This window comes from Apostichopus japonicus, chromosome 6 (genome assembly GCF_037975245.1).
Source record: "Apostichopus japonicus isolate 1M-3 chromosome 6, ASM3797524v1, whole genome shotgun sequence".
Lineage (NCBI taxonomy): Eukaryota > Metazoa > Echinodermata > Holothuroidea > Aspidochirotida > Stichopodidae > Apostichopus > Apostichopus japonicus.
This window is the reverse complement of record NC_092566.1, coordinates 13,223,290-13,237,874: the sequence shown is the minus strand read 5'-3', so window position 1 is coordinate 13,237,874 and position 14,585 is coordinate 13,223,290. Positions and strand designations below refer to the sequence as shown.

The window sequence follows — 14,585 nt, the reverse complement described above, 5'->3', positions numbered from 1 at the left end:
CAAGAAACTTTGACATATAGATCAACCTATTTTGTATAAAAGCTTTATTGGTCTATTTGTTTATACAGACTCTTTAGGAATGATATCTGTGGGGAAACGGTGGGCAGTAGGTCTCATTTGATTTATGGCCGCTGTAAATACTAGGACCGTTTCATCCCCATCATATCATCAAAGTATGATGACCTCTTTCAATTGCCAAACTAGCTTTTGAGAGAGAAAATAAGAAAGCTAAGATTAAGGAAACTGACGACACACAAATGCCAAGTGAATTACAAGATGCAGGCAGACAAGACTTGCTCATTACTTAGGAGATGAAAATCACTTAAAAAAAAACAAGTAGGCTTTAATATTGGTGACTTACATCTCATGTTTCATCCCTTTTTTTTTAGCAAATACAATCAAGAGATGATTAGAATTAATCACATCACTAGCACATTTAGCAAGCATGAGTATTAATCAAGTGAAAGTGCTTCTCTACCGTTGATTAGAAATACCAACAAATCTGTCTTGAAAATTAAAACAAATCTGTAATCAACATGAAATACTGCCAGGTTAACAATATAAAAATATATGCATACATGTGACACATACTTATTATAGCAAACACAAATTTAAGGAATGATTGAGATGTGTAATACTGAAAATGATGATATATTCCAAGGGGAAATCCAATTTAAGTTTGACATGATCCTCTCTTGTGAAAGCTGATATTAATGGTAGAATGACCTTTATATCTCATCACTGAAATGGTTGGTTAACGACGACAGACAAACAGCATTCTAAATATCTTGCTCAGTATGACTGACACAGTGCCCTTACTTAAATTCCACAGACATATATATACAACTGCTTTGCATTTAATGTCATTCACCATCACTCTTTTCCTTTCCAATTATTTTGGCAATGGTTGCAGCTGAACATTTTGTGCATTAGAAATGAAATTTTCAGCTCTAATACTTGGTGGATAACCACCTGATAACTAATTCTTTAAGAATCACAGTGATATCTTCAATGTCATTAAAAAGTTTGTAAAGTAGCTGCTATGTTATAATTTTGTATCTTACCTCCAAAACAACATACAAAAATACTACTTTGTAATGTGCAATCAAGCCAATGTCTTATTTTGTGTGTGGAATATTTGACTGAGTAATATTGAGTATTTTCTTTCCCTATTAAACATTCATTTCCTATTAAAGAGCTATATATAAGACATTAACATCATATAATTTTGCTGGTAATATCACGCATACATATCCAATCAGCATTAAGCATCCAATAAATAAACTTACCAGGCACACCATAGTTGGTGTTCTCAAAGCTGGCACCATTGACACCAATATTCACCACTGCAGGGAAAAGACATGTAACATCAAATAGGGCTAAGCAAACAGGGATAACCACAAAAATTAAGAAGAAGATAAATCACCATAGCAACAAGTAACATCTAACATCCCCTGCCACTGTTTGTCCTTGATTTAAGTGCATGCTTAGCTAGTGATTGTAATTTCATCCCTGCTACCAGCAATGAGACCACAAATGGCTGCTTGATTTTTAGTTTAATATTCAGGACTTGTTCAGAAGAGTTATTGCCCTCAACATCCATCAGAAATACCAGAAATACCATGCTACATATAACTGGGTAAGTGTGTATGAATTTACCTTCGCACTAGAGAAAACATAATCACCATGCAGGTGTGGACCATTATGCTTCATAATTTGGAAATGGTTAAATGTTTCATTTATTTGGGATCAAGCGTTAGGACTTGGCTGACATTTCTCCAACCTATGACACAATTTCAAGTTATTTTGAACTGCTGCAGAAATTTACAAATATTATCATGTATGAAGAATTACCTCTTCTCTGTTTGGAACTCAATATCATAATAGAAATCATTGACAAAATAAGATTTTGCAATTTTGACCATACTTGACTCATTTATGGCATGCTGTGACCACATCTGAGTTAAATCAGGTAAGTTCCATTTATTGGTAACAGGGGTTGTGCTCCCTCGAAAAAATGACAAAACAATTTAAACTAAGCAACAAGAAAAATAGACACAGATGGTGAGCACATTGCCACAGGATCAAATCACCATCTGCAAACTTCAACAGATAAGGTTGAGACAACTGCTGTACTTCAAAACCTTCTGCAATACACAGCAATACATTTTTTTGCTCCTTTTTCCACAATATGGCCAACCTATGACTGTTCCCAAGCAAAGAAATAAAATAACAGTAGGAGCAGCTAACAATTATTTTTTCCTTTGCCAATCAACACGTTTCAGAGATGTTTACACTGTTTTCTTGATGACATTCAAAACAAATCCCCTTTTTGTCGCCAAACCACCCAGGAACCATGGATATCTAAAAGGGATCTCGGAATTTCAGACGCCAATCCAGCTGACTCTCTGACTTTTCTCTGGATTTACAAACACTGTTCGAAGGAAATATTTCTGATCAAGAATGACATATAAGCAAAAGCAAGGAGTGTTTTGAAGTAAAGTAAATCATAGAATTAGAAAACAAGTTGACAAGCTGTACACTGAGATAAGAAGTACTTTGATTCTTTAAACTCACAGAATGGCCTTTTGATACCATACATCTTTATGAATTAACATTTTCAATCAAAATTATGCACCACAAATTAAATTAATTCAGCACTTCCATAAGGTACACTGGGATTCTACCGAGAGCATCACATGGTGGGCAGACATGTTGCATGTGCACATAGCAACCAATTCTAGATAAGAATTCTGATTGCAAAGAATACATTTTATAAAGTGCAAAGTTTAAATTTAGTTTTTTTGTGGAAAAAGTTTGATGCAGGAAAGCAGTGAGCGAATTTAACATCTATCAAATAATCCCTCATTTTGTTTATTTTTAAATGATTATTAAAGAAATAGCAGAGTCCATGATCATTCAATTATGAGAAGCATTTCTTAAACTTAAGAATGCAGCTTCGAGAATTAAGACAAGGTAATACAGGAACAATGGAAAATATGTAGAAAACAACAGCACATTACGACTATAAAGAGAAAATTAATGAAAAGAAAATGAAAATCACACAAGCAAAGAATTCAACAAATAACTAGCACCATCTAACAAAAAAAAAAAGAACCAATGTTGGTCTCAGACACATCTCCATCTTCTGGTAAGCTCAGAGAGCCCTTGTCCACCCTTGAGCCATTATCTCTCTAATTCTAGCCATGTCTAATAATCTGTTAAATTTATCATGTGAACTCCTCCAAAGGATATTTCTATTTACTTAAGGGAAGGGGCGCGAGTAAATTTTGCTAATTCATTGTTGGTCTGACAGATGAGGTGTTAATATTGTTGTTATAGTTTACCTGCACATAGTCCTCCCGTACAGTTCTTCTTCTCCAATGCAGCACCTGACCTGCAGTCCCTTCCGCCATTGGCTGGACTTGGACTGTCACAGGACCGTACTCGGATACTCTGGCACTCGGCGTTACAGTCATACCAATCTGACCACTCTCCCCATCTACCATTAGCTGCAATCAGAAACAATCAAAGTTCATACCTTTCGAGTACGTAAAATCAAAAGAAATACAATCTTCATTTACAGCTAAATGCTGTTTTTTGTGTATTTGTTATAATTTGTTTCATTTCATCCCACAAACCTAGATTACTAGAAATCACCATTGCCAGTTTGGCATTTGAAAAGCCACAAGTGACAAATCTTGGGTCTTCCAAATTTTGATGGCCTTTTAATAATAACGGCCTACCAATTTCAGAGCAATAGCAGCTGAAAATGTTGGTCAGTCAGACTAAAGGTTGCATACAGGTAGGCCTATGCATCGGTATAAAACATCAACATTTCTTTTACCAATTTTTGCTCCTTAACGTTGGTCTAATAACCCACATTATGCATATTTTTCATCCGCAAATCTGGTCAGTGGCATCTTAAAATCTGGCAAGCCCGCTTGAAATCATCTTTGAAAACCTTACTGGATTTTGTTAGGCAGCACTTCATAGCACTAGCTATATATAATCAGACAATGAACTAGGACCTGACAACTTCAGAGATGTTTCACAAGTATTCAATCTGCTGAGCAGTAAATATATAAGTCAAGGATTGCTACAAAGAGTAACCAAACTAATAATTGATTGTTTCTAATATCCTGTTTGGAACCATCTCACACAGTCTCCAGTTCTGAAGGATAACATCAGTTGCTGCTAATCTGCATCTAGATAGGTAACCAAACACCTACATTGAATTTCACATTGCTACTCCTTTCCACAGTAACTGAACACACTGTGACTTTATAGAGACATTGAATGGGGAGAAGGGGGGGGGGGTGGTGGATGAGAGAGCTGGCCGTATGTGCTTGAAAGTTGACCTGCTCCTAGTAGTGCTATACAGAGTATCTAAAAGGGTTCAGTGTATAAAGGGCTTCGGACCTTAATTTGGGGTATCTTCAATCCTATGTAATTAGTCTCTCTCCATACCAATGAAATGTTTTCAACTTTCTACTTCACCTACAAAGTTTTCTGGCTTGAAAAGTTATTTAACAAACCATTACTTAGATTAGTATTAAAGTTGTAAAATGTTTCTGAAGTAGATACCAGGTCTTCAAAGGAATTTCATCAAGAAAACAAAGAAACTCCAACTGTTTGATTGATAAAGCACTGCCAATAAAATTCAATCACTGCATTCTTACTTGGGCAGGCGTTATGGCAAGGTTGTGTTTCTCTAGATGATCCTATGCAGTCTTCTCTATCGCTCTCTGGCATCGGATTTGAACACTTCCTTCTCCTCGTCTGGACCCCATCACCACAGAGTGGGTCACAGCTACTCCAGCTACTCCACAAACCCCATTCTCCGCTCACTGAAATGGCACAAAAAGAGAGATACATGTTTTTGTGTCCTGTGTGATCACTGAAGAATCAGACAAATCAAAGGTGAATAATTAGCAGAATATAACCTTGCAATAAAAGTAGTCAGTGACCTGTGTTGTGGTTTTAATTATTTGTTACAATAAATGATATCAGGTTTGACAGGTATCCATGGAATGACAGTTTCAAGCAGAATTATGCATTCCATTATGAACATGCAATCCAATGCCTTAAATGAAAAATTATTTCCACATACAGTGAACACATACAGACTATTATAAGGATGATTGTCCAGAGGAATATTTATACATATTCTAAGCATCCTTGTTACTTACAGTAGGTTAAATTCAATGCTTACGTACCATTTTTGAGATAACATCATTTGAAGTTGACATGTTTGGCATGAACTTGAACCAAACAAGTGTGAAGTCATAGAAGCAGAACCACAAACTTCTTCATTTTTCTATAAAATTGACATCCAATTTCCTTCTTCCGATTGGGATACATTTCGCTAAGAACACACTTACAGTCATTGATATATATTGGTAACTTTACATCCCCTTAGGCCAAGTTGGACCCTATCCAATCCAAGGTCAAAGAGTAAAGTGAACACGAGGGCAACAGGCAACTATGGTTCCTTGGTAACTAGTGGAATATTAAAGTGCTGTATGTCATCACCCAATATCATAATATTTATACCAACATGTACCAGCTGTAATGCTATGTAACTGTCTTCCAAGTTTGGATGTAATCTGATTTAAAGGTCTATGGACACCTATGAAGAACAATGTCCTAACCACTGTAAAAGGCATTAGAAAATAGAAATCATGGAAGTACTGTAGCTGCAACACCCAACAAAGGTTGACCATTTTATAAGTCTTTCCTTAATTCTAGTTTTATTTAGGAATAAACATACAAGCTAAATATGCAAATTGATGATGTTAAGGGAGTGACTGCCTAATTTTCTGTTATGTTCTTCCTCAACCTTCATTTCAAGGACACCGAACACAGGTTTGTGGCCTAAGACTATTTGTTGAAATATTTTGTCTTCTTTGAAAAAAGGAACATCACATTATTCCGATGATATATGTGGGCCTGTAAATAGGGGGAATTAACTTGTTAAAGCCTAAAACAAGCTAGTTTGATGAGCGCAACACTCTATGTCATAGCTTGCACATATTTAATGAGTTTCCGCAATTTTATCAATTTTTGTATATCTTGGAAATGAAAGAGCTTTACGAAAAATTTTAAATGAGATTATCAGACACAACAAATGTAATGAATATGGGGCAAATTGGCTAGGTGTCAATAGTAAAATAGGCCCAGAACACTTTTGGGGCCCAGATAGCCTTCATGTACCAGCAATTAACCAACAACTATATACCAAGTTTGGCTACAATCCGACTTAAGGTTGCAGAGTTATTGCAAAGTTCTTGATCTAAGACTTGGTATGTTGTGGTATAATATTAATATTCTCTTCTTTCTAGAATGAAATTTGAATGCCAAGGAGTCTTTTCTAAGATTGCAGAGTTATTGCAATATAAAGAGTTTTCATTTGGCCACATAATCTCATTAATATTCATAAGGTGAGCGGGCACACCTTCTCACCATAATACATCTACATTGCAAGTATGACAAATATCCATCACCCCGTCACACACACACACATACAAGCCACTCTCACTGCATAGGTTCCTTTCCAGCAAGGAATCAAAAGGAAGATCAGAACATTTTGCTGCCAGTGTGCAATTATGACATTACACCTGTTTGCTTCAAGTTCACTTATAGAACAGTCTGTGTCCATTTTCATTACCATTTGCAAACTTCAGCAGGATCATGCTTAGAATATGCTCCTCTTTCATCAGTAAACTTTCCTTAGGACAATCCTAACTTTTAAGTGGTTGTATTCAATTGAGAACAACCACTATGTTGCAAACCTAATCATAACCTTTTTCTCACAGTCAGAACATACATGTACAATAAGACACATTTACCTTTGATCCAAACTCACCATATACTCTGATTTTTGCAACATCAGAAATTCTCTCGTAAGCAATGTTGGCGGCTACGCAAGTGTAATTGCCCGAGTCTATAACTGCAGGCTGGTTAATGATCAATGAATTCTCGTGACTTAAGATGTAGTGATGACCGAGAGAGGTATCTATCCGTTCTCCGTCTTTCTGCCAGTATGTTTCCGGTGTGGGATCTCCATCCGGGGGACTGCAGTAGAGTTCGATAGGCTGCAATGACTCAGGGTAGGAATTGCTCAGTGGCTGCCGTATAAAAAATCTGTCCAAAGCTACAAAATATGAACAAGCCAATAGATAATATTTCAGTTGAGATGACGACAAATTGCCAAAGTAACTGACAATCATACAACATATATATGTACAAGGATAGTCACTATGATGCAGTAAATTGGCTGATTGAGATATGATGTGGGTAGACTGTGCAAAGGTGATTCAAATCACACAACATATATACTGGGATAGTCACTATGATGCATTAAATAGGCTGATTGAGATATGATGTGGGTGGACTGTGCAAAGGTGATTCAAGTCACACAACATATACACTAGGATAGTCACTATGTTGCAGTCAATAGGCTGATTGAGATATGATGTGGGTGGACTGTGTGCAAAGGTGATTTAAATCCAACAACATATACACTAGGATAGTCACTATGATGCAGTAAATCTGCTGATTGAGATATGATGTGGGTGGACTGTGCAAAGGTGATTCACTGTGAATGCCTTCTCAATTTCTCATAAATGGATTTGCTGAGGTTGCAATCATTGGTGCAACAACACAGAGAAAACCCATCAAGATAGCAATGACGTGTTACTCACTTGCAGGTTTAACAAGTGCACTATCACTATTCACTGGTCCGAGGCCATCATTCCAGGCTTGGCAAAGACACCTTATGCCTTCATCACTGATTGGGACTATCCTCTTGCCTATGGCTGCCGACAAGAAGAAACGGTAAAGAATAATGACTCGGAGTAGATATTATAAACACAAGGTACTTGAGAATACAAAAAGGATTTCATGTTTTAGTACATTCAGGTAAGACTTAATATAAATATGACCTTCCAAAGTCAGTGCAGGAGTGGTTAAGTTGATCCTTGGATGTGACAACAGTTTGGATAAAAACTTTCTATTTGACTCATGGTACAGTACATGTGTAAGGTGTCATGACACTATTTGATAATGTGGAATACAGTACCAGTCATGGTGGTTATGAAAATATTGTACAAAAGGGGCTTTGTTGTTTGCAATGCAAAGGCATGTTGTATTTGTTACTACAACAAAACAGTGGTAAGTATACGTACTGTAAGTACTTCCAACACATGTGTGAATTCAATAGACATCTTTCAAAAGTCCCCAGATTAGGCCCATTGTGTGAAGTATAATGCAATAAACTCATGCTATGTAGGAAATGCCTTCAAGAAATAAATCATGAACACTTTGACCCCTTTCTAGTTAGTGTTTATTGTTCAACTTACCATGTTAACAATTGTACACTATTCTACCATGTTTAGCGTATGCCACAATGAAGCCTACCCACCTCCAAAGTTACCTCTTAATTCAAAAACAATTTACCTAACACTGCAACAAATTGAGGAATGAGGATCCAATTCTTATTGGAGGGTCACTAGTTTGTGGTTTTTAAGTAGCAGAAACTCAGAATATCCAGGTTTCTGTGATCACATGCTATTTTGTCTGTAGTACTTATACAGTAGGGGATTTACAGGTCTTCATGCTATGTGAGGCATTCTCTAGTGAAAACACATTCACATGGTATTGTACTATGACAGGTCACAAACAAACCCTTTTGCAAACGATTCTAGATAGTGGAATCTTTTGCTATACAGACGGTTTGGGCATGTGTAGCTTTCTGTTGTATTCCAGCATTCAAGTAAGCGTTAGCGATTGTTAGGACTACAATCTTTCATAAATATCCAAGAAAAAAATACTTGGTAATTTTAAATATGCATAACATGGGAGAGAGATATGCTGGATTTAATTCATGATTTTTGTTACTGTTGTTTACTAGTGAGAAAGCAATAAGGCCTACCGTACTATGCCTGATAGTCACTTAAGGTCTGCCAATAAATGGACCTTTTTAGTGTGAAAGCAATAAGGCCTACCGTACTATGCCTGATAGTCACATTACAGTAGGTCTGTCCATAGATGGACCTGTTTGTGTACACCTACTTTCTTATTTCTTTCTTGGTCATGTGTTGAATCACGTAGGACAGCAAGTACTTGACTCTAAACTTGTAGGAGTTGCCCAAGCCTAATTCATATAATACAGTAAAATGTTGGGAATGAGCTAAGAGCAGACGGAAGAAGACAGCCATTTCTGTCTCCCCCATTACTCCAGGCTACAAAACAAGTTCTCTTTTAAACTGATCTGTTCACATTTAGAGGACTGTGGTGTATAAATGCTCAGAGAACTGATCAATTCTTTATCAAGGTATTATGTGGCTACAAGTCTTATTTAACAATTTAATTTCATTGACCTGTTCACCTGCCAAGGTTGACCAAGGCCTTATCGTTCTCACAATTTACCAATATCACCTTGTCATTCTTTAATCAGAGTAACTCATTAAGCATGCAAACTCTTCATTAGGAAGAAGTCAGTTAATTGTTTCCAGCAGACTTACTCAATCTGGCTTTAATCATCTTGTTTTCTTTGTATTCATCAAAGGTTTGGTCATGTGACAGCTGCTCGGGACTTATCAACTCGCCATTGCAAGAGAAATAGACCTGAGAGGCAGGTTGAGCCGTGCAGGTGAGATCTACCGACTGGCTTCTGACCACGTACACATCTTGTGGATGTTCCAAGATGACCGGCAAGACTGGAATGGATGTAGATACAGGGGCAGGTGACACAGCTGGAAGGAGAAGAAGAAATAGTACTAGATTGAATACTATCCTCATGCACCACCCACTAGAATGAGCCCATCATCTTTATTCAAGAATTCAGGCACGATTTGCACCATTCATTTGATCATGAATGCATGATTTTACAACAATAATGTCAGTGAACAAACATAGCCCTCCTTCTTATGATCAGTAAGTATCTTGTACTGAATTACTTAACAACATTTCCATTTATATATGATAAGTAATTAATTTATTCCTGTATGGTGACTTTGGCAAACTGTTGTTTGATCCTTAGTCTGGAATAATTCATGACTAACTTTTGGCAAACGGTGATGTGAATATTAAAGTGATTGTCAATATGATTTTCAAATTCTCTAAAAGTGAGGAGGGCATGGCAGATTGATTTAATTTGAACAGATTATCACTGATTTATGAAATAGTGTAATATACAAGGCACTGTAAGACTTATATTATTTCGTCTTATCATCATGGAAATATCCACTAACATCAGATTGCCAAATTCCAATCATTCATATCCACAGTATGAGAGTATGCTCAAGTAAATTACAAAATAACCTTGCATTACTCATATTACTGCAACTTACGTAAGAGCAAAAAGTATGACACCATCAATGACCTTTCATGCCAAGTACTGCAAATGTCCTAAAACTGCATCTTAGATGTTCACAATTTATCAATTAAAATGTCATCACCACAGACACAACTGAGTGAGAGATGAAACAATCAAGGTATAGGTACATGGTTTTGTCATATTGGTAAAAGTATACACTGCAAAAACAACAGTATGCATACATTCCTGCAATGCTGCTCTATGCGGAAACAGGGAGCTACCACAGACAAGCCTCCTGGTTGAATCAGGGTCGTTACCTATGATTGGTTGATTCAAATACAGGCTTGCCAATCTAAACTGGATAGCGTTTAATACTCTACCTTCCTGCACCTAATTACTCATAGTGTCAGTTAGAAGAAAATTATCATGTAGGGGGGCTAGTAACTTAGTACAAAGCAAAACATCACCAGGCACAATTTACTATACTTAAAACATTACACACTGCACCAGCTCCCTCCATATGACAGACTTATCGTGTACAAATCTTTATGGCTTTATCTTGGTTTATCATGTCCCGCAAATTACTGTCTATTACAAAAACCCCAATAACCACAGATAATTTAATTAAAGATCTGCTATCACATCAAATCCAATCTCTATATCTGCTTGACAGCATCCCACCCAAGAGAGTACTGTAGTGACACTTCTGGAGAAAACCCAGACCTTTTTGGTAGAAAATCCCAATCTACCCTATGGTTGAAGTCAGCGGCCTTCTACTGGACCATATTTTTCCCTCAGGTTATTTTTGTGTTTTGAAATGTGACTAAGTTGGACAAAGGGATTAACTGTAGCAGTTGGTATTGGTTTGGTAGGAAAATCAAGATTGATGGATGGGTGGGTACATATAGGACAATTCACCCTCTAAAATGCAGGATAGGAAGTGAGCATGAACTGTGGCAGACATAAATAACTATTGTAGGTAGGCTCAGTTGAGTGCTTCACTACACACACTGACCACCTGTACCACATAATCAAAGTACTTCAGAGCAGAGTTAGGATCACAATAGCAGGAAGGTTCAAAGTGCAGGACAGGGGGGGGGGGGGAGTGTTTGAGATGATTTCTCATTTCTGATGTAAAAGAGAAATATTAATTAAAATCTTCATGTATTCATTCAAAAGGTATCAATTTCTCATGGATAAATATCTTGGGAATATGATTAATCTTGATGTCCACGGAAACCATCTGCTTAATTCAGACAATTTAAATTACTAGCCAACTACACTTGTATCCATATAAGAAAAACTGTTAGTATTACCAATAAGATTAAGGTTATCATCTTGCCTCATAAATAAATCAAATTGAAACATGCTGAAAATCACTAAAAGCTTTCAGAAATGTTTTACCTGCAGGAACAATTGTCCCAAATAACACCCAGACGATGAGACCGGTTAAAAGGTAATAATACATTAAACAATAAAATGTTGAAGCAGGGAAACTGCTTTGAAGGTGACTTAAAATAAAATAATACTTCATAGTTGAAGTTGAACAGTGAAACACCTCCATGTCAAAATATTTTCAAAACTTTTGAACAGGTCTCGAATTTGGGGGCCCAGAGGCCCCCAAACAAATAACCCTTAAGAAAGGAAAAAAGTCTTCTGTCGAACTCTTAATACAGAGAGTAAACAATGTATACTTGGTAAATATTTGAATGTCTTTGTGATAGATGGCACATTAACCACTAGAGGAATTATCTCACAAGAGAAGACACCTTGATTGATGATGAAATATTCACAAAACTCTCAGTTAACAGCTCCGACTGTTTTCTATGGAAATTAAAATGCACCGTACGTACGATGTGTTCTCTCTGTCTTGGCCGAGATTGCAGTCAATTCATGCTGCATGGTATAACCCATGAACATTGATAGCATTAATTAGTACTGTAGGTCTAGGAGCATGCTCAATCATGCATTTACACCTTGCATTAATTATACTCATGATGAGATTCCAGCATCAAGCACTGACTCAGAATGTTGCCAAATGTCAATATATATATATATATATATATATATATATAGATATGGATATATATATATATATATATATATATATATATGGATATATATATCCATATCCATATATCCATATCTATATATAGCTATATAAATATATCTACATCTATCTATATATATACCAAATAATCATAGCGGTTTGATGCTAAGTTGCTATGACACATTAGAGGAAACCATCATGAAGGTTGAAGATCCTTTGCTGGGATCTTTCTGTGAGACTAACATCACTGCTACAAGATTACACAACGTAGGAATACCACACATGCTGGTACCTTGTAATTCAAGGAACGTCTACTTTGATATGTATTTGTGTTAATATTATAATGATGTTATTGCCCCACACTGCAAAAGCTGTGGGAAATAAATCACCTTTCTTTAAAGTAGTGTAACATGAATCATCAGTTATGAACTGAGAATTGCTCTGCACTGTAATCTTATATTCCATAGAAGTATACATTGACAGTTTGCCAAATGGCTAGATCCATCTATGTCAAGAGTTATGCTTAGCAGTGGCTAAAGTTAATTGTGGGATAACCTTGATGTTATGTGACCAAAACAGAACAGAAAGAAAAGCTTTGCAGAGCCCCCCATAGGGTATTAAATCAGGTTAATACTTCCCATGTTTGAAGCATGGAGTGCCCACTGGCAACTCACTGGTCGAAGCAAAACAAGACTGAAGCAACACAATAAAAGAAGCATTCATGAGAAATAACCTTTCACAATCTACATTGAATGATTTCAAATCCAGTACTTTGTTTGGTTCAACTTTTTCGTTTTCATCTATATTTCCTTCCAGCATGCACCCACACACATATGGGCGGCCATTTGGGCAAAAAATACAACAATGAAACAAGAGACGACCAGACAAAAACAAAGATGAAAAGGAACAATAATAAGAATGTAGTGCATTACAGATAGACTGAAAGGATATAGAGATTAAACATTCTAAACAAGAAAAGAACATATAAACAGACCAAAATGAGGGAAAATTAACATGATCATACAGCTAATAATAAGAAAAAGATGCACCAAAAGGAAACTGACTAGACAACCAAATTAAAGTACACCAAGCCATCGATAAACGAAATGACTGTGGGAACTAATTGAAAGATCGCCCCCACGATTGAAAGTTTCCCCCATAAATCAAAACGAACTTTGGGACAGAATCAAAACGAACGTTGGGACAGAATCAAATTGAATATTGGGACAGAATCAAAACAAACTGCGGGTAAAAACGAACAGCCGGTAAAATCAAAACAAACAGAGGGCGATATAATAAGCACGCCTCATAGATAATTTTAGGAATGCCCTAAGCACATCACAATGGCGCAGTTCGAGCCCCGAGTTTGCTGCATAGAAATTTTGTGTCTTACAATCTTAGCGTTATATCATAAGGCCCATATGTACTTGGTCACTGTGACAAGGCATGTATATCATAATAGTATGACAGTGTCCCTCGTCTGCATTCTGCCCGGTGTATAAATTCCCTTTGAAGGCACAATGACAACACGACGTTAAGTGACATAAGCCCACACAGTTCACTGACCTTGTGAAGCACGGTGCAGCGTAGTTGGACAGAAGTATCGTGCATACAAGTTATGGTGCATACAAGATGTGGTAACTACATTTCGTAATATAACAAGGAGAACCAAACAGCGGCATCTATCCTGTTAATTCATTGCCGTTCGCTCGTTCGTGTGAACTTTCTCTCTGATTTAATGCGAATGTCCATTTGATTATGTTACATCTTCGTTTTTATGGTGGCGCACTTGTTCGTTTCGTGGATTTTGTGCAAATGTTCTTTTGCTTACAATACATCTTCATTTTGTATGGCGGCCATTGATCTGTTTGTTCTGACAAGGGAACAATTTTGTCTTCCCGGTGCTCCTTGTTTATCTTTCGGTTGCATGTGTTTGATTTGTTTCGCTACATGTTTGTCTTTTCATTTTTATTTCTCTTTTAAAATGTGCCTTTCACAATTTTTACATTGGTATCACATTTGTTTGTGTCATTTTGCATATTTCATCTTTTTCAATTTTCTTTCTCGTTTATTTTGTTTCATCATTGTATTTTTTGTGCAAATGGCCGCCCATACACACACAGCTGTATAGAAAAAAAGAGACCACTTCTTAGAATTAACAACCATGTTTTGTCATACTGCAGGGTCAATGCAGCTGCACTTGTGTAGAGGCAA

At 36.6% G+C, this 14,585-nt stretch overlaps 1 protein-coding gene across 10 annotated transcripts in view; it reads right to left on the bottom strand.

Moving 5' to 3' along the window:
* The window catches only part of LOC139969035 (netrin receptor UNC5B-b-like), a 147,968-nt gene that overhangs the window by 14,818 nt on the left and 118,565 nt on the right, over positions 1–14,585 (bottom strand). For 8 of the 10 annotated variants that reach the window (XR_011793632.1, XR_011793631.1, XR_011793633.1 and 5 more), the window contains exons 1-7: positions 11,726–12,151; positions 9,528–9,758; positions 7,707–7,820; positions 6,869–7,156; positions 4,683–4,850; positions 3,348–3,512; positions 1,290–1,346 (exon numbers count right to left, since the gene is read on the bottom strand). Coding sequence is in view for 3 of the 10 variants with exons in the window: in XM_071973740.1 (XP_071829841.1) it covers positions 1,290–1,346; positions 3,348–3,512; positions 4,683–4,850; positions 6,869–7,156; positions 7,707–7,820; positions 9,528–9,758; positions 11,726–11,885 (1,183 nt within the window). In the remaining 7 variants the exon portion in view is untranslated. Of the gene's footprint in view, positions 1–1,289; positions 1,347–3,347; positions 3,513–4,682; positions 4,851–6,868; positions 7,157–7,706; positions 7,821–9,527; positions 9,759–11,725; positions 12,159–14,585 lie in introns of those variants that run through there. The other 2 variants (XM_071973743.1, XM_071973742.1) reach the window with 2 other exon arrangements.